The sequence below is a fragment of the Tyto alba genome, unplaced genomic scaffold (assembly GCF_018691265.1).
Source record: "Tyto alba isolate M040663 unplaced genomic scaffold, T.alba_DEE_v4.0 Super-Scaffold_9, whole genome shotgun sequence".
Lineage (NCBI taxonomy): Eukaryota > Metazoa > Chordata > Aves > Strigiformes > Tytonidae > Tyto > Tyto alba.
Genome location: NW_024881330.1, coordinates 10,782,861 through 10,807,977, shown reverse-complemented (window position 1 = coordinate 10,807,977; position 25,117 = coordinate 10,782,861). Strand labels below are relative to the sequence as shown.

Sequence of the window (25,117 nt, the reverse complement as noted above, 5' to 3'; positions counted from 1 at the left end):
TAACACAGAATTCAAGAGTTGCATACCTATCAGCAGAAGCTATGTTTTATTTGTTTTTAAGATAAGTTTATGATCCAACTTCCTGATCATCTTGAGAGAAATACCTCATCTCTTTAACAAAGCAGAACTTGCCTGCAAAAAGCTTCTATTTGAGCTAATTTTTTCATGAGCTATGCTAATAACTCTGTCTAAAATTGAGGCAACTAAAGATAGTTTGTGAAAAAACAAATCATGTCTAATCGGTTTTATCAGCTTAGACACAACATCAGTCAAGCCAGTTTTGTAAGAGGCATGAAGCACCATCTTAAGTATTGCACCTGCATGAACCAATAGCAGGTATTTCCACAGACCAAATTATTTCTGGTGTTTGGTGGGAGAATAATACAGTCACTTTTACATACTCTTAGTATCAGAAACATTAGCAGATTTCATTCATGATGAATTAGTCTAATAATTTTGAAAATAATCAGCTGGTCAGTGCTTTTCAGAGTTACTAAAGGGGTGGAGAAAGAGAATGACAAGTATGCTCCCATTCTCTCTCTTCTCTCAGATAACCACTGAAGCAAGTTTACTTACACATTCAAGAAGGTAGTAGACAGACATAAATAAGATCCAATACTGTATACGAAAAGAATCTATACAATATGAGCTTTTATCTGCTAACAGGGGTTTGACTTATATGTGATCACATCTGAATATGCCAAATGTACTAATTAAAGACAAAAAACCCCAAGTTAATACCATGCCACTTACCTAGTCTCTGAGAAAATTCATAGAATTTCTTTAGTTTGCCTACTAGTGGAACAACTGCACCCCATGCCTTCTCTTGCAGTTTCTCATCATTGGGATGCTGTATTGCCTTAAATTAGAAAAAAAAAAAGAGGAAAAAGGTATGCTTAGATTAACTGATATACTGCTGAAAAAAAAAAAAAAAAAAAAAAAATCTGTGCAGGGTAACTTTGAAGAACCAGTAATTAAAAATTCTACCTACTGAGAAGTTTCCACTTGAGAGACAAGCCTGTACTGCCTCATGTCTGCTGCAAAAACCCCTAAATACTTGTGTTGAAAATAAGTATCCTGAATAGGAAAACAACTTGGAGAGTGTAAAGAAATTTTAAAAAATAAAGCTACCTAAGTAAGAAAATTTACATAACAAGACCTAGTTAATTAAAATAAACTATTTCATTGGGGTACCTACAAGTAAAAAAGTTTAGTGATCAAAGTCTCATCCTAATGTTGGTATCTATCATCAATTTCTGAATTTGTGGAAAAAAAAAAAATCTAACAAATTTGCTGTGAAATTCAGGCTAAATATTACAGTAGGAACATTTAAGCATAATCAACAACATAAAGCACCACCAAGACATGGTGTATACCAGAACTCTGAGGTATGTATGTATAGACCCTGTCTTTACAGTAAGCTTTCCAGACAGATAAAGCCTTAGAGTCAACCTCTCCAGGTTTTTAAGAAAAAAACTACTTAGCAACTGAAAATTACTAAGAAAACAGAAACAAAAATGCTCGTAAACCCTCCCGCTGCATCTTCATGGTCAAGTCCTTGATTCCAAAATCTGTTTCAGTCAACCCTGGGCTGTGAGTTGCAGCACATCCCTCTGTTCCCAAGAAAATTTATTTTCTGCGATGTCTACCTCTTCTCAGGAGTGTCTCTCTTCTTTCTCCATGGGAGCTGCAGGCTTTCTTGTCAAGACACACATTCCTATCTGATCTTACCGCCTCTCCTTGAACATGTTCCATCCTTGAAGAACAAGTAAGCTACCTCCTCTCCTGAGGGTTTTGTGTGACAGTTACCCTTCTTAAACCTACCTTATGAATTCAACAGAGAGAAAAACCCATGGTACTTTAACTAAAGTTGAATAGCTATGGAGTACCTCAAATTCATCTGGAGCCAGTAGAGACTCCTCCTATCTAACAGTATTTCTTAAGAGTATGTTACAGTGAGTAACTCCTCACTTTAGAAGCAAAGCAGCTCCCATTGCTGCATCTAATGAAGGGAAAGGGGCTGAAAGAGTATTTATTCCACCCTTCCTTAAAGGTAAAGGAAAAATGGAATGACATGCTGTACAGAAATTTTGCTTCTGTTCCTAACATCTATTTTTGTAAATAAAAGCCAATTAAAAGGGATTAAAAATGAGATGCCTTTTGTGTTAGGATTATCACACATCAGACTTCTCCAATTATCGTACAAAAACCATGTTGACACCACTCAATATTGCATTGTAGTCACGCCACGCTCTTTCTAAATTCACCACCAACTCAAGAAGATCTTATGTGGGAATATAAAGAGAAATCGATAGCAACAATTTCATAAAAAGTTGAGAAGCATCATTTGCTATTATATATGTGCATTAATAGTATTGAAACAAGCAACATCTGTTTCACTGTTAAAAAGGAACATTCCAGAGCAGAAATTAAAGACAGCAATTTTAATAGACAACATGCTCTGCCAACAGCTCCTGGAAGCAAAGTTAAAATCCAGCAGTATTTGGTTAGGATCAGACAATGAACAACCACAGGTTGTGCACAATATTAACGCTGAAGCTCACCTCTCTTATTTCATGGCCAGCTCCTCTATATGACTGCAAGTCTTCCAGTATCCCTTCTGCATCCTTTAACACTACATTCACCTGATTATAAATTTCCTTTTCAGATTCTGTAGGTTGGGCATCTAAACAGTAGAACATATTAAAAATATATATGTATATTTAACAACAATATGGAATTCAGTAGGCACACCATCACCTACGGGACAAATTCTTCATGCAGCAACTCACCAAGAATTGTCATTCTCTGATGAGCCACTACAACGTATGAGGAACTCCAAAAGAGCAATTGTATTCATTTTAGTAGTCTTTTAGCTTTGCTTGGCATCCTAAAAATCCACTTGGAATCTCTCTTTCCTGACTTATTTAAAATTGAGTTAGGAGAACATATCCTGACAAGTTGTCTTTATGTCTATCCTATCAATCTTACCTTGGGGTGCAGCACAAGCTCAATAGAAGAGACTTAGGCATGAACTCAAAAGACAAACTCACTCCTGGTATTGCAGGAGGTGTTAATATCTATTGTTATCTAGAAACATGGTATCATTTGCCTCCCCTTTTACTGGTTGGGAAAGGAGCTGTATCTTTTACTTATATTTAATTCTCAAAACATATTCTTTATTGCACTAATTGCAAAATCAGAGCTCAGAACAAAAAGATCTATTGTAAACTTGTGGGGCTTTTTTCCCTTCCCACTCTTTAAGGATATATGTTGTCTCCCACTTTTTCTACAATTAGCTGAAGACTTTCCAAAAGTATCTGACCATAATTTCAAAAAGCTACACATATAAGTTTGAAGAAATGTGATTCCATAAGAAGTATGTTTTGAGAAGAACGAACAAAAGGCTTTAACCTTTAAAAATAATCACCTAGTACAAATATCTCAGACCTTGTTTACATGATATGAGATCAATTTTTCTTTTAAAATTCTGATGGAAGCTATAAAGTTAGTGCCTTCTAGATTGATATTAAAAAAACCCAAACCTAAAATCTATTTAGTTACTGAAGCTGCTACTGAAGCTCTTAAAAAACCCCTACCTTCTCTGCTACATGAGCAAAATATCTTACAAGTACGATATTTTAATCCAGTATTTCCAATGTCAAGAGTCAGGGTATTAACAGTAGATTTTTTCATTTATTTTTTTTTTAATAGGGACAAACAAAAGCTATCAATGAACAATATATCCTCATGATTTTGTGCAGTTTAAAGAGTATGGAAAGTGTCTTTTAAAAAGTGGTTTTTCCATGATCCAGATGTATAACTCTCACTAACAGTGATGGAAGTTAGGCACAGACTTACATTAAAAAAGAAAAAAAAAAAACCAAAACAAAACACAAACCAGTATCCTAGTGTTACACGCTAGAAAAAAAAAAAAAACATTAGAAAACAAAGTTTGTATTAGGAGAAAATAAGTTTCACATGCATTGCCTGTCTGGATTTTGCTTTATTTTTTCATAATACTTCTTATTTTTATGGTTTAATACATAGAGAGTGGGCATTATTAGCAAATATACCTATATATAGACCTTGCAACAGTTTAACTGTGATATTTTGAGAACCATCAAGAATTAGCATGGGTAAAAAAAAAAGCTGGTCACTCCCTTTAAAAAAAAAAAAAAAAACAGTATAAGAGCACCACACTGATTAGGCATCGAGTAAAAGTGGCCAGTGCTTTTCAGATCATCACAGAGGTCACATTTATAATTTTGAAAGCTGCTGAAGACTGCTGTAAGAAATGAAGACAAAAAAATGAGGGAAAAGAGCAGACAGGTAAGCACCAGTTGATTGGCAGCAGTTCATGCACAAACATGAAATGCTATAGTGAAATACAGACTAAAACGTGAAGCTCTAGCATTCCAGATTGTGTTGTTAAATAATGCAATCAAGACTTGCCACTTGGATCATCTCACACTGAGTATGTCTCTCGCCTATTTAATTTTTTATGCCATTTTCTCTTTACCCTCCCTAGTAAGGAGAGTTCCTTTTCCAACGTGGAGGGTGGGCACAGCAGAGGGGCCCATGAGAACTCATTTCGAAACCTACCAACAACCAGAACAGATGTAGTACTATGACCTTGGAAGTTTAGAAATGAAAATCATCTTCCAGATACAAATTAAGTGGTCTTCACTGAACAGCTGGCTATGCAAGTCAACACCTTGAACATCTCTGTTAGAGTGTTTCACTTAGGATGTAATCAGCCAACTACTGTATTTCACTTCCCTAAAATGCTGCAGGAAACCTAACCCAATGGTTTATACTTAATTTGTTGAGGTGGTGGGTCTTCTTTTTTTTTTTCTTGATTTTTTTATTATAATAAACTCCTAAATATGTAAGTTTTAAAAACCATTAGGCACTGGATTATTTCTTTAGGCATGTATTTCATTTTGGTGCACCCAGTCCTCTCCAACAGAAGAAACCTGTAAACCTGATACATTTCAACTAAATTCCTCTCCCATCAGTAATTTTTAGACACCTAGAAAAGAACTCAAATTTAAAAAATAAATCTAAATTATTTTCTATTCACTTCACAATACATTTAGGATGATACTAGGATAGATTTAAAGGCACAATATAGAAAATTTTCAAGTCCTGGTGCTGGCTGGCTCAGAGCAATTGGTTTATTTGCTTCTCAGTGCTGGTTAGGGCAGTGTATTCTAAAAGGTCATCAGAGGTGGAGAAAGAGGGAGAGGTTCCTCTTCCTAAGCACTGCTGTAATCTTGAATAGATGGAGGTAGCACTCCCACATACCAGTATGTGCCTAAGGACAGAAGGTATGGGACTTTCATTTGAGAATCGCTAATTGTGGAACTCGTTTTCCTCAATGTGGAGCACACAGAGCAGGGAAGGGAGCTGTACTTCTGAACTTAGTCTTGACAACTAAGAAAACAGCAGGATGGAGGAGGCGTACAATTTCCCTCTTGCCTTTTCATGGATGTAAGTTCCTGCTACAACTTTATGACAAGGCTTTGCCTTTACCCAGCAACATTTTCCATAGAAAGAACAAGTAGCAGTAAGCACAGCACAGCTCACTGAAACATTCTGTGGTTTGATATTGTTGCTAAAGGAGCTGACCCTGGGTATTCAAAGCAACTTTTACATTTTTAATCCAATAGTAAGAAAAGGAAGGCTGAGGTTCCTCAAGTAAATGGGGAGTTCATCTTTAAATTAATTTTAAATTTAATCAGAACCTACTGCACTAGATGCAGTATACATTCAGAGTTCATAAAGCTCACACGATAACATATTAAAGACAAAAGAGTAGACTTGAAACAATATACAAATGCTGTTACGTGAACTAAATGCTATGGAAGTATGACAACATATTGCATGCAGGGAACACACACATTTAGGGACTATTTAAAAAAAAAATATTTGGCTAGCCTACAGAACTAGTAGGGAGAGAAATTTGGGGTTAAAAGTTTATACTGCACAGCAAACACTATTTAAACTGAGATTTTTCCCAGGGAAGAACACATCAAGTCATCTGAAACTGGCTGGGACAAAACTCACAAGCAAGGAAGAGAAAAATCCCAGACTGCTGGAGATGAAATAATTTATTCATCTCTATCATCATCATCTATGGAGAATGATATCTTTGCGGTTCCTCTGAAACCTAGCCAAGTCCTTTGGAGGCCAGGCAGAATACTTTCAGTGCTAGCTTGAGATCACCATCTGCAACCAAAAGTACTCTGTATTTTAGCTACTATTCAAACCTGTATATTTGGAAAGCATTTGCACTGTGACAGTAATGACACCAAAGTAAACGTTGAGCTGTAAGTTTCCCACATTGTAGGTGGCTATTTTACATTAACAATATTCTCCTTTCAAAGCTGTGTGTTTTCCTCTGCTCATGTTAAAGTGGCACTGCAGAGACTTTAGTAGAATACTTAAGACAACCATTTGTTTCAAGTAGGTAAGGTGAATGACCACAGAAAACATAAGCTTAACCAGTGTTAAGGAAAAGCCAACAGCCCATTATATCACTGGTCAGAACATTTTTTTGTATGTATTCTGATAGTCACAAAAAACAGTGGATTCTAGCTCCAAGATAAATATCTGAAAAAAAAAAAAAAAAAACCATCAAAACCTTAGAAGCCAGTCTAAAACCTTTCTAAATTTGGAGTTTATATCTCTGTAAGGCTTTATGAACATTAGATTTTTAGCTCTTTATGGTACTGTGCAAAAAATATTTAACTAGCCTGCTCACTCTAAAAATATATATGGATTTAAGAACAAAAGACTTCAAACTGTATATTATTGGGCCAGGCGTAACAGAATTGGAAAATTTGTTTTTAATACAGAGCTTACTCACTCTTTCACATAAAAACACAACAGTAAGTATCACAAGATTAAGTGCCAAGTCTTGAAGAAAGATCTTAACTGTGTCAAAGCCAAGATCCTGTCAAGGCAAGCTATCTGAAACAGAGTAGCAAGAAGCATGGACACACAGTATAGCAGCAGAAATAAACGCAGGACAGGGTCCAAAATGAATAAAGAACAGTCTAACAATTCAGCCATAATATAAGCCACTTAATTTGACTGTGTATGTAAACATTTCATGTCAGCAACCTGCTTACTCTCATGCCAAATCTTGTTCATGCTCAAAACATGCACTTTAAAGCAAAATTGATAGCTACTGAATCAGTATTTTTTTTGTAAAATATCATTTTTTATTACAATTGATTGTAGAATCATGCCTCTTGTATGCAGCTAACTTGAATTTAATTTAGTCCAATTAAATGGCCAGTATTTACAGATTAAGTGGGAGGTTCACAACTCCAATATTCTCCCGTATCAGTTCTCCCTACTTTAGTAAATTATACCTATTCTGATAATTTGCAAGATTTGAAGTGGTTTAAAACAACAGTTTTGTTTTCTGATTTTTCACCACAGCCCTTGATTATCTTCCCTTTATGAATAATTTTTTTGGCTAACATCTTTCAATAATAATATATTCAGAAGAGACAACTGATAAAATCAACAGTACATGATAAGGATTTCAAGAAGTTAAAACTTTAAATGTCATTAAAGCAAAAACATTTCTCCAAGCATTCACTTTCATATACAGAACTAATATAACCAATTGCTACTGTTTCACACAACTGAAAAATAATTTGAGGGAAGAAAAGAAAATACAGTGAATCTCAAGTTATCCATAGCACAATACTTCATCAATTTTCTGTTACGTTATTCCATTGTATTTTATTACATGGTCAAAATGCACTTGAACATTTTTTTTTTTTTTTTTAATTTTATGCTTGCTGAGGTACAGCTGGGTAAAGCAAAGGCATATCCCAAAAGAAAGTAATTAAACATGCATAGCAGCAGCCAACACTTACCTGCCATTCTTAGGCTATATTATAGCATGCAACAAAAACTAAAAGCAGAAATACTAACAGTATGTGAACCTTCCAGAACACTTGGCATTGATCAGACAAGCTATACGTCTCTACACTCTCTGAGCCCCCCTTTTAAGGAGGGAGGAGGTTAACTGTCAAATTTCAATGCCAAATCAAATAAGGTTCACATACACACCTTTAACATGATGATGTTGGAGAGCTATGAATAGCTGTTATGAGCCAATCTGTACATGCAGCATTATTCAGTGGCACACTGGAAGAAAAGAGAATCAGGTTTCATATTCAGTCCTTCATTTAAGGTGCATGTATCCTTGCAATTCCAGTAAGTCTTCAAATAATTCAAATTCCTTTTTAAGTTTTCATTAAAAGCAGACAAAATTTTTTTCATTTAAGGTGCATGTATCCTTGCAATTCCAGTAAGTCTTCAAATAATTCAAATTCCTTTTTAAGTTTTCATTAAAAGCAGACAAAATTTTGGTTTAAAACAAGAACCGTATCAGATTCCAACAGTAGAATATAATTTGAAAGTCCTCCTGATTTTACATTTTAGAAATTGAGGTTATTTTAAAACAGATTATTGCTTTCTACAAAAGTTTGCTCAACAATTATCCATAGCTCAGGCATGCAAAGCTGTTAGAAGGATGGCAAAGTGAAAATATACATTTAGTACATGACAAATGCAGTCTACTGCAGGCAAAGAGTAATAGATATATAAAATCATCTTCTCACTTTCAAAATCAAGGAAAAAATTTGGCCCCTGCTCAAGGTCTGTGCATGTCAAAACTTTTAGAAGGTTCCCCATGTTAAGGTACCTGCCAAGACAAGAATGAGAGAAAAGAAAAATTTTCTTTTTATTAGAAGGAACAGCTCAAATATAGTTGATTGAAGTGGTGGGGGAAAGAAGACCAGAGAGTTCCATCGGGCATGAACCCATCCTTCAGGCTGCAGCCCTGATGGGTGGAGGGAGGTCCCCACCTCGAGGACGCACAGCTGGTGATCCCAGAGATGCAATACAGCTTTCCTGTAAGAAGTGACTACATCACCAACATCTTCACAGCCACCCCTCTGCGGAAGGGGCAAAAGTCCAACCGAAGGCCTTGCCAGTGACTAATTCTGTCCCAGTACACCCTAGCACCAGTGTCCTGAGCAGGAGCACCATGTTGAAGGCCAAGTACCATATTTGCAAGCACTGACATGGTAGCCATGCTACAGATTTTTCCATGATGGGACAACAGAGGGAAAGAGCTCTAATTTTGTCAGCCCTTACAATTGTGTCGGAAAGCCATTACAGAAAAATGCATCAAGATATACCATTTCAGTGTGCAGAAAATGAAAACACAGGTATGCCACAGATCATTTACACAAGGTGCCTAAAACATCTGTGAAGCTCAGACAATTCCACTTCAGACTTTTGGATGTAAAAAATGCACATTAATTGCACCATGAATGGCCAAACCAAGATCAGGAATGGTTTAGTACTCACTCTTGTACAAAATCGTATTACAGTGAACAACTGCTCAGCACAGATTACAATGGCATACTGACAGAATCTGTTGCTTTATGATTACTTGATTTGCAGGCAGATGGATGGACATCACTGACCACAGAGACTCAAAATGACTAAGCACAAGGAAAGAAAATTTACATAGTAGCATGATGGTGGCTTGGCTAATACTAGAAGGAGAAAAAATAGAAAAATGAAAAAAAAAGAGGAATGGAAAAAAACACATGCAACTCTTCCAAATTGCAGATTTGCAACCGAGTCCCCTAGCCTTCACTGCAGCAGGTATAAGCAACCCTACTGTTACCATTTTAAATGCACCAGCTGTGAAGGGCTGAGAGACTTACTTTCAAAATCCAAGAAAAAATGTGCTGCATTGTGGTCTATGTCCCTGGTTAGCACCTTAATGAGATTACCCATGCCAGCAAACCTAAAAATAAAAATGGCAAAATAATTTAGTTCCAATAACCATTTCCTATTTTAAGTACACTCCTGGGGCTCACTGAAGCAGGGCTCCCGCTGGGTTTTGCACACTGGATTTATCACCTTTTGGTGGGAAGTAGAAAACATGCACTTTACAGCATTTCCACTCCCCTTCTTCTCAGGGAGGAGTGATTGTTGAAAAAGTGAAGAGTTATAGCTTTGACAAAAACAAAGATCTGAGTTACTGGCTCTTTTTCAGCTTTAATACATTTAAAGAATGTTACGTATGATGACTGAACAATTGTTTTGCATAACTACAGCAACCCACAGCCAACAAAAGCAACCTCAAATGGAACTGGTGTCACCATAAGCATCATTTTTTACTATCTTGTTATAATCCAAAACAAATTTCAGAAAGCCTCTTAGTAGTAGTCATCTGTGGCCAATAAGTATTTTTTCCCCATCAAATCACGTGAAGTAATGAGTTAAATGCAAGTTAGACTTTTCCAAAAACAGGAGATAATCAACTTTCAACGGTTCTTCTTATGCTTGCTGTCACATCCCAGCTAAAAGAAATGAAAAGTAGAAAAAAAATTAAATAGTCGTTAGATTTCTCAAGGTCAGACAAATTAATGAAACCGTTTCAAATATTACCATAAAGTTTTAGAAATCAGTATATTCAGTAAGACTATGAAAAGTGCATTTCATAACAAGGCAGCCTTTTCTAGCACCCTCCCACGCTTTACAGAGGCTGAAAATATACTTAAGAACCATTGCCCTGAAACACTAGGAGTTCACTGGAATACTAATGCAAGACAAACCTAAGACACTATCCAAAAATCTCATATTATTTAAGAGTAACAGTCTGAAATTTGGATGCAAGCATAAGATCTAAAAATCAAGTTTCCAATTAGTGTAACTATGCCAATCTATCAGTGTATGCCCTTATTCTTTTTTTTTCTGATTTTTATTTTTACTGAAGACTGATCTTTACTTGGAGGGAGGTAGAATGATGATAAGAATCACTAATTTATTAGGAATCAAGAAAACTGAAGCAATGTAAAGTCAAAACAAACTGCCTGGAAAAAAACAAATTTTCAGAACCTGTGCTGACAGATTTCTTGAGATCCATATGAAAAATGCAACTGGTGTGTAAAGGAAAAACAAACTATGAACAGCAGACAATTTTTTTTTTTTCAAGATCCACAAGACTCAGCAGTAATCAACAAAAGCTCAGAATCACAGAATCAAAATCACAGAATCAACAAAAGCTAGAGATGGAAAGAGGAAATAATCCCAGATTGCTGAAAATGACTCAGTCTTTGTTCCAACAACTTCTGCAGAATGACCAAACAGTTAAAAAATCTAGATTTTTAGAAAAGTGACCTAAGTGTAATGCAACTGATCACAGTGGATTCTGCACACAGAACTTCATCACTAGGTGTAAACTTGCTTCTTTGCACATCCAACTTTCTCATTGAAGATCAAGAAAATGCAAGTCCTCCTTTCCAAGCATTTGAACTTAGTTCTCTGGAAAGTCAGATCAGATTTCTGAGCCTGTGAGAAACGTCCATTATTTAAGGAAATTTTAAATTACAGTGTCCCATTTAGACTCTTATCTTAAAAACTAATCCATCAAAATGTGTTTCTTCAAAGAGGCAGCTTTTCCAGAGCTTTCTGTTCCATAGCTTAGCGAACTCTTCAAATGTCACACATGCACCAACGCTGTGTAAACATGCAACATCAAAAAGCAGAGAAATTATTTTTCCCTATCTCACAAGCATGTTCTGTAACACACAACTGAATAAGCCACTTAGTCTACTCCCCAACAAGGAGGACATTCATAATCTGGCAAAAGCTGAAATACAAAGGCATTCTTAAAACAAGTATTTTCAACAGAGGCAATAAAAAGACAAAAGTACAAGCCACCTAATAGTGACTGAGTCTCTAAATTCAGATTTAAAAAAAAAAAACAAGCCTCAATCTCAGAACAGCGTATTACATATTTCAATTCCAATGTGAACAAGCAAGAAGCAAATGCATAGTAGTGAACTGTGTTAACTGCCTACAGAGCTCTAACTCCACCTACAGTTACTGCCATGATTCCGCTCTTCAGCTGCACCATCCCCTCCCTCCATCAAAATATTTTCAATACATCAAGTAAACGCCTTTATGTAGGTTTTGCCTTTGTTTTGCTATTAACCAGTCTCCTACGAGTTTACAGGGTCACACATATGGTTTAAATAGTGGATAACATTACTTCTGAATGTCAGAGTAGGGGCATGCTTATATGGTTGAAGTATTTTGAAGACAAGTTTACAAAAGAGCATACAGCCACTGCAGAAAAGATTGTTTAACTGAATCCCTACCACTTCCTAAAATGAGTAGGGAGTCAGGGACTCAGTTTTACAATATAAGTATTTTCATTCAGACCTTCATCCCTCCCAAAAGTTTGCCAATATATGTTTTTCTTTTTTTTTTTTTTTTTTTTTTCTGGGAGTGAGTTTAACAAATAGAGAAGCACAATAAACCGTTTGGCACTACAGTGAGACAGTAGATATGAAACAAATTCAAGCAGAAGATGCAACTGACCCAATGGTAGCAGTTCAGTGAACAGCCTCTCCGAGAAAAGGAGAGAAATCGAAGATGATGAGCATGGATTAATTCAACTAGGACAGCAACAAGATGACAACATGCGATTTAGGAATACATTTCAATTTACGTGAATACAAAGCTGCATGAACACTTGCTCATAATAAAGTTTGTAACAGACCTCTTCCCTTGTGCATTCAGCATATTGAAAAAATCTTGATAAACTTTCGTCACATGACAGTTTTGCATATAACATATGCAATCACATTTGCTTTCTTAGCAGTAAAACATTCACCATGTATTCAGTTTTTATGGGGTGAATGTAAATCTAGCAGAAGCTGGACAAAATAGTTTTGACTCTTGTATCAAGATGAATTTTAACAATTACTTGAGGATCTCAAGTATTCCTTAATACCAGAAGATTTGCTGTGTTTTAGTAACTGTGAAAATGACTATTCCTCCAAGTTGTAATCCAAAAAGACTTTAAGAAGCTAGAAAGAGAGCTTGAGAACTCAATTTAGAAAGAAGTTAAGATATAATTGATCTAGCACTTCTTGGGAGGACAACTTTATCGCTCCTTAGCATTCAAAGTAATGAATGCAAGATCCAACAGATAGTAGTTCAGTCTTCTGGCAAGTCTAAGCACTACCTTCTTGAGTTCTGAAATGGCTTTCTAGAAATGAGATGGTGGTGTCAGTGTAGAACTTCCCAGAAGCATGGAAGAAGCTGCAGGTAAACATGCCATAGCTCAGGTTAGATGACTATACTTCTGTACATTATTTTCCTTCAAAAGGTATAGCTAAATAGCAAGAAGAGCTGACCCGTTGCACTCAGGTGAAACCCTATAGAGGGGAAAATGAAAACTGACCTTTCTGAGAGGCTGTGTCAGCACAACACCTAGATCAATCTAGAGTAAAACAACCTAGCTCAGAGATGCCTTAGGCTCCTGACAGATCCAGATTTACTAGAGATTGTTGTTTTGTTCAAGATGGCTTGTCACTTGCATTTCTGCTGAGCACAAAACACATGAAAGGTTCTACTGGCTCCAATATTAAAGATTATGACAATCTGCATGTAGTAAAAGAAAGTCTACAGAACTAGCCGTTACAGTTTTCTTCAGGAACCTCTTCTCCTATTTGATGCCCTGTAAAAGCATCACCAGCACAGAAGATTTTGGTAGTCCTATGAAGACTGCTTTACCAAGCACTCTTCCAATTTCCTTTAAAGTCCACAACTCCAGGTGAAGTAAGTAGAATTACTGTGTTAGAAAGTCAGATGTGGCTCCAGTTAACTAGCCCTGACCTTGAGCTATCATTCCCTAGTCAAGGACATCTTCCAGCACTAACTGCATCCTTCTTGAGCACACTGCCGCATCAGTCAGCCCTGATTCAAGGCAGATTTGAGCCTGTATAAAGACCAAAGCCAATAGCAAGCACTACTACTGAGTTTTATATTCTGCAGCTGGGCTTTGTCCCAGAGCCAAACAGCTGAGTCAGAACACTGATTCGAGGTGACTTTTGTGGGCCCTAACACACCTTTTGACCCACAACTGTTCCAGCACAACTGGAACAAAATTGACACTGAAACTGGTAATCCTCATCAAGAAGAATTTTGCATATTGTAGTTACCAACATCAAATTATTCACATGCCCCAGCTTAACGGCAGTTTGGGTCACTGCATGTTTGTTCTTTCAGAGCTTCAGATTGTCAGCCTCTGTCCAATTTTATTTGGTATTCTCATTCAGAATACAGTACACTTCAAAACTTGCAAACTGGTTTTACTCCCAGGGGTCTTACTGATTTTAAGATTTCATAGTGCAGTGTCCAAAGGTAACTCATTAGGTAAAGTGATAGTGTAAGATTCAGTAAAAACATACTTTAAATCACGAAGTTTTCTCTTGCCACAACTCCAACATCATAAAATCAAAGCAGAAAAAAAAACATTAGTCTGTCCAAAACCTGACTATTTCTGTGAAGCTGCCCAGAATCCCTCCTAGCATGCTTTGTATTCCAACACAATACTCGAGCCACATGGAGCAGGTTATGGGAAATCAGAGCATGAGCCAAGAACATGGTTTAAACTTGACCTACTTGCAGAGGAAGACATACGGAATGCCACATTTGATTACAATGATTTGGCCCATTACAGCCTTATGGGGTTGTATGATGTTGCGTGTAGTGTCATGATCAGACAAGCGGAAAGCAAAGGCATATTTTCAAAACAAGTCTTGCACGCATGCCCTTCATACTGAAAATATCCCTGACATTTTTTTTTTTTTTCCTAAGCTAAGCCGAGGGGAAATTTAATAGAAATACATGATGCAACTAAATTCAGCTGAGCACTAAAGAAATTTCCCCCTATCACACCTGAAAGAAAAACTGTACATTAACAAGGATTTTGCTTGCAAATGGCAGGCAGCTGGAAAACTTACTCTTGTTAAAGGTAAAGTAATACAAAGACATTCATAAATGGCATTTTTCATTTTGCTTTTTTCTATCGGAAAACAGCATGCTTTCAAGCTAGTTAAAAGATCCAGTGAAATAAATAGATGAAAAAAATGCATTTGTGACCACTGAAGAATGCCTGTTTCAAGAAAACATCAGCTTGCCTTTTGGAAGAGTATGAACTATTCCAAAGACTACATTTAATGAAGCTTATGACTGAACAGGAACATCCAGAGTATAAAAACTGTACTCCATGAAAACCTCATATCCATGCTCTGGAGTCTGGAGGCAGAAGTTAAGCACAACACTATATGGAAAGCACATCTAACGAAAGAGCAAACATTTTCTTCCAGGGATTGAGCTTTGAATTTTCAGTTGGTCACATATATGTGGCATAAACCCCTGATTCAGATATTTTGGTATAATAAGAAGTGAAAACCATGTTTAGTGTTAGAAGTCTAACATTATAGTATAACACTACAGTGTTACTACATAAACAAAAACCTAGCTGAATGTGCCTCTACCCTGTTTTTCTAGAATGATAATCCTATCAGCCTGGCAACTGTTTCTAGACTTACTGAACATTTTCTGCCTATACTATCTAGCCATGAATGGGGGGGTGGTGGTGGGGGGGAACAACAAAAAAAAAACCCAACCCAAAACAAAACAGAGAGCAAATAGGTGGCTGCCCCCATCAGCTGAATCCAAGGCAGCCCTTAGCAACACATGGCATCACAAAGCAGACAGCCTGTTGGATCGAGTGTCTTTTTTTCCTCCCGATGAAGCAGTTAAGCTTCACAAGCAGTGAGAATGTATCTGCCCTCAACCCTAAAAGCTAGAGTACTGCAGAGGTGGAAACAGGCTTGTAAACTCCATTGCGGGAATCACTCTCCTCAGACACTGTAATATTTTCCTTGGATCCAAACATGTTTTTCCTAGTCTAATGCACATTTATTTCTCTTCTGAATTAATGCTAGAGAAGTATAGGTGCCCTCTGAACATATCTAATTCCTGCTACTGGTATTAGCGGCGTTTAAAGAAATAAAATCTGTCATCAAAACAAAATCCCAAAGTAATAAAATACATTGACCAGACAAAGAAATAATTATTGAGGTAATAGTCAAAAAATAGTAGTTATCACTCATAGTCTGGAAAAGAGACCAATACATGGAAATTACCATCTGTAGATTCAGGAAGAAGCAGCTTGGTGCTATTAGCTTAAAACAAGTTAGATTTTTGAATAAGCTGAATTTTCAGGACTCATCATATATACAGTAACATTATTAATATTATAGGTATCAGTTCAGATACTGACATCTAAATGATAAATCTAACACATATACGAAGTGTCACACCAGTCACCAGTTGTGCATAAAACACGCAATTTCATTCATTGCTGGACAAGCTGTTCTAGCAAACATAAGATTTCATGAATTTTTATATACACTTTTATGACATACTTCATGGTCAAAGCTTACGCAACTATCTATGCGCTGCTTTCTATTCCTGACACCTAGTGGTGCTTCCACAAATCACTAATTGCAAATCAACCAGAAGAAGGAGGAGATATGAAAAAAAAAAACCAAACCACTGAATTCCTGGGTCTTCAATCATCAGTATTTTAGCTGACTAGCAGAAAAACAATTTATACATCCAGATAGAACATGTTTTTGTATAGGAAAGTAAGTATTCAGGCTACTTAAAAGCTGTTTAAAGCTGTTTCTGATTTCAGTTGTTTTGCCTAAACTGACTTTGATATAATAAACTGTGTTAGTTGAAACTGCAGGTTTTTTGGTTGTTTTTTATTCTTCAGATCACACATCATCAATGAAGTCTCCTTTCTGAACAAAACTGAATTAAAAACTTGTCATATCAGGAAAATGGAGGCCTGCCAGGGAAAATAGTCTAGTGAAAAAAGGCTCACATTCTTCAAAACCAGAATTGTAAAGTACGGTCAACTCAGTGTTTATTCAGTCCTTTTTTTCCACTTAAGAGGAAATCAAGGGAAAGGCACTAAAGATCATCCTTTAGATGAGGCAGTCTTAAAGCCTTGTTAATTTGGGAATATTTTAGTAGCACAGCTGACATTGAATAACTTATTTGACAGGAACTACAATAAAATAACTAAGCCTGCCCACAGAAGTCTGGAATAAACCCCAATTTGTCTGGAAGGTTTCTTATTTTTAAAACAGAACTTGTATTGAAAAGGGGAGAGGCTATGCTCCAAAAATCCGTTCTCATTTGCCCTTCAATGAGTAACTGCACTATTCCAAGGGCTAAAAAATAATTAGATATGTTTTCCTCTTTCAAAATGATATAAACTCAACATAATTTCTAACTTAATTCTGCATAATGCTCGTAAATGTAATGTAAAAAATTACATTTGTTTTGTTTTGTTTTGTTCAGGGACATTTACATTCAAATGCAATCTACAATTTGCTTTCTCCCTCAGAGTCTGAAATCTTGCCTTTTGCAGTGATGTAACTCCTCCAACAGAGGTCACTACCTTACAATTTGATCTTCCAGAGAAAGGGAGGCCTGGAACAAATGCGTCCGTACTATCTTAGAGCCTTACACCTCTGAGAGCTGGCAATCTTCTTCCAGCCCAAATATCATGGAAACGGTGGCTGATCCTGAAGTCTGTCTTTTTTCAAGGTAAGCTGAGAACACTCTATTTTTATCAGGTATGTAAAGATGCAAAAAAGCATTTAACAAGGAATGTGGTAGATTTACAGACTGCTTTTTTCATTATTTTACAGAAAAACTTCTTACTCTATGAAAGACAGTATGTCTATTAAAATGGTCACATTACTACAAAAGTTTCATACTTCATGGATGCTTAGCCTATAATTTAACAGCTGTCAAGCAACTGTCTACAAAAACCCCAAACCCAATAGTACCAATAATTTGTGTAAGTCATTCTCCTGCCAGCTTTTCATCTCAATGTAAATTAAAAAAAAAAAAAACAAACAAAACCAAATAAATGAAAAAAAATCCCAAGACCTGCAAGTTTTATCTAATCGCTAGGACAAAAAAAAAAAAAAAAAAAAAAAATCTTTTCAATCCCTAACTTCGCTATAGTGTCTAGACGAATTGATCAGCCAGCTTTTAGTTGGTATTTCACTTGTGAAAAAAATCACTATTCTTCAAGAATAGCTTTATTTGGAAATGTGTTTTCTTCCAAAATAGCTGATTTCCCATCTGTAAGAATAAGACTCCCATACATTTCAGTAGCCAAGCTGGATGAAGTTGCACTGAGGTTCAAAGAGCCTTGGTAATACTGCCATCTAATGTACTAGGACAAGTACAATCATCTGTATTGTTCTTTAATAGCCAAATTAAATGTTTTATTTTAGTTTGGCTCCTAGTTGTTACACCTCTTCAATGTCGTGGTTTGCAAATCCTACACTAACAATATTATGACAAATTATCTAGTTATCAAGTTGATGGATATAAATATTCATTGACAGATTCCATCTCAAGGGATTTTTTTTGAATGTCACAGTACTAAACCGCAAACCCTGTGTATAGGAACCTGACACTGGCTGTCCACTTGTGAATTCAGTTCAGTGACACACCAGCTCTGAACTACCAAGGAGGAGGGGAAGTCCTATGGCCTTCCAAATCATGTAGCTGGAGGGCAGATTGCTGCATTTCAGGATAACTTCCTGATTATTTTGTGGAGTTTCCTTTTTGAGACACCAGTCAGACAAGTATGTTTGCTGAATAGAGAAGGCTAATGAAACACATCAAGTTACTGATGGTACAACAGAAAATGACTAGAAGAATAATAATCCTTTCCCATACCATCTATTTTCAGAAACAGTAACAAAACAGGCACTGGGCGGGTCGAAGGGATAAAAATCTGTCTACATGGATGTTCGCTTCTTTAAAGTTTCACAGGAGATTCTTTGCAAGATCAAGGTTTTACAGACATCTTTGTTATTTAGTTACTTCTTCAGATAGCCTCATCAAGCATAGTATCAACTACTTTTACTGAATCTGGACAGTTTTTCTTGTTGGAAAGTGTAAAAAAAACAACAAACAAAAAAAACCCTGACCACATTGGTCCAGATTCCTCCAGCTGATCTAAATCTGATCATCTTTTATCTCATTTTCCATCCTTCCCAACATACCTCAAATTTTCTTCTAATCTTAAAATCAAATTGAAGGCATCCCCATATGTGTAAGCTACCAAAAGACAATTTATTTTCATCCACCTCTTGGAAATACAGAAGAACATTTGCTATTCTCTAGTGACTTATACAACCTGCAATTCGTTACAATCCGTAGCAAGTATGCAGAATATCAGTTATGATTTCCCGCAGCAGTCCATCTGTAAACTCTAAAAGTCCACCTCATCCCATCTCACAAGGAGTTTGCAGCGGTTCTTGGGGAAAACAGGTACATATGCAGCACAGGAAGCCGTTAAAGAATACAGAATACATTTAATAATAACATCCGGCTCAGAAGAATACTCGACCTGAAAATACTTACAAACTAGAAGAACCACCGATAAACGTTCTACCTGTTCCCACTCTTCCTTAAGTATCTGCTCATGTTTGAAAGTTCAGGTTTTATTGGATATTAAGCTTTTTACAAGTTTTAACCTTATTCAGAAAGCGACATCTAGTTAAGTTTGCTCTATTCTTTGAAGTTTAGCCAAAGTTTTCCGTAGTCTCCAGACCTTTACTATTGTTATCTTACTGGTGCTCTCCTGCTGAAAGTGTTGCTTGGCTAGGGCTTCTGCCAGTCCCTTCAAACTCGTCACGCTGGTGATTCCGGCTGGTTTAAGACACTGTTAAGCATTCAGCAGCTACTTGTCTCAACACAGCTGGAGAAGCTGAAAGCATAAGCAGACACCAGAACTTCAGGGCTGCTGAAGTAGACAACACCACCTTGGTTTACAAATCTTTTCCCTTCCATACCCAAAACACTGTTGATTCACAGATTCTTCGAAGAAAACAGAAGTTTCCTGCCATGTGCTGCAGCTGTTTGCTGGACAGCCTTCCTCCTCCTGCAGGCAGTACCATTCCCAGCAATGCCCCTTGAGTTTCACTAGCTTTTCTGGATGACTCTCACCTTCCTGAGCAGCACTGTTCCAGCAGAGGAATTAGGTGGCAGGGAGTGAAAGGATGAGCAAAACCAAGTACACGCATGTAGAGCTAAGATGGTGATTCCTGGAAACTGTTTAGCTAGATGGACCCATAACTGACACAGTTTAGTGGCTCTTACAGTGTGTCTTTTGCAAATGCACACTATGCTGTGAATAAAAGTTTGCACTAGTTCTCATTGCAACTTTGCTAATACACTTATCCGCTACTTCAGAAGTAAAGGCTAACAAATGCAAAGGGTACTATGACTGCTGGCATTGGATGTTTTTCCATTAGTTTATTGCAGGTTTGGAGAATATTACTGTATGCTTGCCCAGTTCCTAGACTCATCCCATAACCCCAGAGGGGCAAGACAGTAGGCTAGGATGACTGTTGGTCTGACCCAGCATTGCCATAAGCTCTAAGAATGACAAAAATGTGATAGAAATCTCATCACAACCACCGATCCTGTGAACAAGTCTTTTAATACATCAATCATGCTCTAAAAAAGGGACAATTACTTTAGTAACACATTTATAATGCCACATATTCTTAATTCCTGAATGAAGTATTTTAATAGTTTTGGTTGCAGCACCTGGAAATGTTTTCTACTGTTGCCAACAAAACTGATGACAGATCAATTTAATCAGCTCCCCAGAATTCAAAGAGCTTTTTGATGGTTAATCAGAAATGGAAGAAAAAGAAATCCTAATGCACGTTTGGTAGCTTTACCTTCCCATTCTGGCAGAAGATAGTTAGCTGTGCTGGCACAGCACGATAAACATGAAGTATCACACACACACACACACACACACACACACACACACACACACTCCATGCAGTGGCTTAGATGACAAGTAGCAGGTTATAAAAAGTTAAAACCTTCACATGAGTACATGCCAACTCTCCAATCGGACAAACAGATTCAAGAGCACTGGCTAGCTCTTCATTCAAATCTTCCAAGAATTTTAAGTAAAACCTTCCAGGACAAGTTCTCAAATGTGGCCAAACTACTACACGCTGTGCACACTAAAAATGGCTTTATTGAAACAGTGGGACTTCACATCACTACAGTCAAGTTTTCAAAATCATCACCAAGCTGTGTGGTGAGGTACCATGCTAGCAAGAAACCAAACACTTGTAACCTGGTTTAGCATCTTTAACCAGAGGGGTATAAATTAGGTTATAGGTCAGGACTTCCTTGAGCAATACAAATTTCAAAAGTTGTAGAAGCAAATGGGGGAAAACTAGTTCTTGAAGAGAAAATTGCTAACATTCAGCACAGTCCCATTTTCTGCCCTTCACATATTCTAATTTTTGCTTCTTACATGTCAGGAGAGTTTTCAAGCAGATTGTTTCAATTCTTACCTACAGCCAGTGCTGCACTCTGTTCTTGGCCTCCAGTCTGTTTTAAAAGAAAAAGAGATAATGAAGATTCATTCTTTTGCACTGTAAGTCTTAATTGTAATGCTACATGACCTTGTAAAAGCAAACACACACTTATTCCAGAGTATTATTCCCGATCTACTTCATAAACATAGTTCTGGATCTATATGCCACAGTGTGACTTTTTAAAAGTATATTACAAAAAAGAATGTAGAACTGCATTTTATCTCTAGATGTATCAATAAACAAGGAACGATTATTTGGCAACAAACATGTTTCTAGGGAAAAGGGCTAATGATGTTAGATAATCCATAAAAACAAATCCCGTAATAAATGTAATGACTAAAGAGTCAAAGCTCCCATAATATACCAGTAGCGAATTGTTACACTTGCATTTCACTTTGCTTTAAAAAAAAGAGCATAGCACAAGATTCTTAATTCAACCACACAAATTAGCTCTTGAAAAAATTCATGGCTTTCATGCTGGCCTCCAGAAGGCATTTTCAAGTCATCACTGAAAACTATCTGCTTAACAAAGAACACTAGTTTTCTCCAACAGCCTCTGTCTGCTATACACATTCTTAACCACCATCTTAAGGCTAAGGAAATAATTACATTAATAGTACAGTTAAAGGAGAAGATATGGAGTACTACAGTATCTCATAAAACTTCATAGGAAATAGTGTGACATTAGCTAGGGCAGGCTTTGGAGAACTACAGCACCACTAGCAACAAGCAGAGTGGAGACCCTAGTGAGAACGACTCTTCACAGCCCACAGAACTGAACATAAGCAAAAAGACAACTGCCAGACACTGTTACCACCGTAGAAATTTATTTCTCCATTCCTTCCAGTGTATGCATCTCTCTCAAAGAGGCTTCCCCCTTGACTAGGATTTCTTTAACTTTGAGTAGCATCTGCTTTTTCCTTTGCCAGTTGGCTTCAACTTCCCTTTACTCTCTCAGTAGTAAGCAACAGCTAGTACTTCAGAACAACAACTACTTCATAGGAAAAAAAAATGGTTAACAGCACTATCTTGTAAGAGCTGCTGAAAATTGTTTAAAACTCACTCACTCTCACTAGGGATATTTTAAAGAGGTTTGGTTTTGTTTTTGGTTTGTTTTTTTTTTTGGTGTGTGTTTTTTTTGTTTGTTTGTTTGTTTTGTTGGGTGTTTTTTGTGTGTTTTTTTTGTTTGGGTGGTTGGTTTTGGTTTTTTTTTTCCCTTCTCATGATTGCAGACTGCTCAATTCATGCTTTGAGACAAAGCAACAAAAATCAAACACTGACTGGAAAAACATTGGTTCCCTGCAGGTCAGGGATGAACACAACTGATACTGTGAATAGAGAAATGGAAACCAAAGTTAGATCCAACATTCCTTCAAAAATCTTATTTCCTGAAAAAAGTGAAAGAAAAAAATCAAATAGGATGAAACATTTAAGAACATTAAAAAATTCTATGTGAAGACAGATTTTTTTTTTTTTTTTTTTGAGGGACAGACAAGAGCTCTGGTTAAGATGATTTGGGGTGAGAGTCCAACTTAATTCATTGAGATATAAACAAAAAGTCCAAATTCATTAGAATGACCAGACTATAAAAATCAGTATCAAAGAGAGGGAAAAAACCCACTACAGCAGCAAGGCTAGGGACTTTATAAAAAATGTTTCCTAACAGTATTAGTTCATTACTAAACAGAAATGTCTAAATTTCCAACTGATAAAATCATTATAGAAAAATATCTAGAATTGTTCTACTCTTTACATCTTTCTAGACAGAATACTGCACTTAAAAATCACAAGCACTGACCACCTGAAAGAAAAGTGTGCTGATGCTCAGGGAGCTTGTCTTGAAGGCTTCAGTGAATGAGTGAAAGTTAATTTAACAAAGTCTTCCAGGACTCCTATGACAATTGAAGGCATGAGGAGAGAAGAGGCCTAGTATAGCCATTAGGCAAAAGGGAAGAAACCAGGAAAGCTGAGATTTATATGTCAATTGGACTGTCATCAATAACAGCCAAAGAGATGTTAGCACATCTTTTAGCATCCATGAGGAAGCCTTCATTCAAAACAGATCAGACTGAGCACATTTGATGCTATCAACTTGGTTTATACTGGCAAGCTGATAGATACTTGATTTTTGCACAGTATGACTTCACATCACGTAATATTTTAAATTTAGAGGTTAGAACTATGCAATACAATACAGCTCTGTCTAAATGGTTAAGAAATTGATCTGCAGATCTCTAGCAGTCAGTGGGGAATAATCATTGAACAACCATTAAAAATGGCCAGATGTGTAAAGAATTCATCACACCGTTAGTTTCACAATTAATTTTTGCACTTCCAGATGCACCTTAATTCAGACACAGGAGTATCTAAATGAACAATTGTTTACTGACAGGTTCAGAGTGTGTTACTTGGGTTCTTCCAGTCAGTATAGAGGATCTGTAAAACATCCAAGCTTCCTTCTGACTGATTCTCAAGGTTTAGATCTGCAGATTAATATAGAAAGAATACCAACAGGCACAAGATGAGACATCTATACTACATAATCTAATAGGTAGTGAAAATTGAATATAGAACCAAGCATTTTCTCAATTACTTGTGATTTGGAGGCAGCCAAGTGTTTAACACTATATTACAGAGAGAAGGAGCTCTTGGCAGGAAAATTACCTTTTATTCAATGGGTTAACAGCTCACAGATTTGGTTTAGTTGTTTTGTTTGTTTGTTTGTTTTGTTTTGTTTTTTTAATATAATTTTATGGAGTCAAACAGCAGAAAGATTAATGCATCCCATCCTAGGAATCTCTATTACACATACACCCTCCCTTGACTTTCAGCCTAACTTCACCACAGCAGAAAAAGGCCAAAGCATATGCTAACATCTCAGGCCAACTACAACAGGAATTCAAAGAATTGTCACAACAGTTGGAGAACAAATGTGGAAAAATGTCTACAGCCATTAGAGAGGGGCAGCAAAACATATAAACTGCAGCTATTCATTTTCAGAAGAAAACAAAACCACTAATCATTCAGTTTGTCAGAGGAAAGCCTGTAGTTGACACAAGTCAAATGGTACCCAAATATAACAAATGCACTAAGTAAACTTGGCATCATTGTGGATAATAAAACTTGAGGAAAAAAAAAAAAAAAGTAGTAACTGGCTAACCAGTGAATAAGCCCTGTGTTTGGGGCTTCCACCTCATATTAAACCCATGCTGCTTAACTCAGCTGTACATGAAAACAGATTTCAGAAGAGAAAAGCTAACCATTAACTTCCAGATAAAACCAGTGTCCTCTGCCCAACTCTGACTGAACTAATCAAGAAGACACTACACACAAGGACAGACTTGTTAACAACTGTCAGTCAAGATTTGCTACAAGAATGGTGATTTTGTAGGCCTTCCAACACTCAGGTTTTCCTGCCTATTAAGAACTGAAAACACTGAGTAGTAAGAACGAATTGACAACAATGCTGCAATAAGAACCTAAATTACTTTCTGTGTACTCAACTGGTACCTCAGCCTGTCACGGAACTTAGGAAAGAATTGCTTCATAAAGCTTACAGCACTTGAAGAAAGCTTACACAGGATTTGTGTACTCCATGTGAGGTATTAGGCACCAGGCATTAATAGCTGTCTTCAAAAAAAAAAAATCCACTCTGTTACTTTCACAGAGCAAATGTTGAAATTGCTTGTTTGAAGTTCAGGCTTGCACTAGGGTTCCCCTTGGTAAGCATCACAAACTAAACTGGAACT

General features: G+C 36.7%; 1 protein-coding gene across 5 annotated transcripts in view; it reads right to left on the bottom strand.

Annotated features, from left to right (window-relative positions):
- CYRIB (CYFIP related Rac1 interactor B) overlaps positions 1-25,117 on the bottom strand; it is a 51,829-nt gene that overhangs the window by 8,223 nt on the left and 18,489 nt on the right. For 2 of the 5 annotated variants that reach the window (XM_033005726.2, XM_042785811.1), the window contains 4 exons: positions 21,345-21,381; positions 8,652-8,734; positions 2,565-2,686; positions 754-859 (listed from right to left, as the gene is read on the bottom strand). In XM_033005726.2, coding sequence (XP_032861617.1) covers positions 754-859; positions 2,565-2,686; positions 8,652-8,724 — 301 coding nt within the window. In that variant the 5' untranslated portion in view covers positions 8,725-8,734; positions 21,345-21,381. Of the gene's footprint in view, positions 1-753; positions 860-2,564; positions 2,687-8,651; positions 8,735-9,770; positions 9,859-21,344; positions 21,382-25,117 lie in introns of those variants that run through there. The other 3 variants (XM_042785810.1, XM_042785812.1, XM_033005727.2) reach the window with 2 other exon arrangements.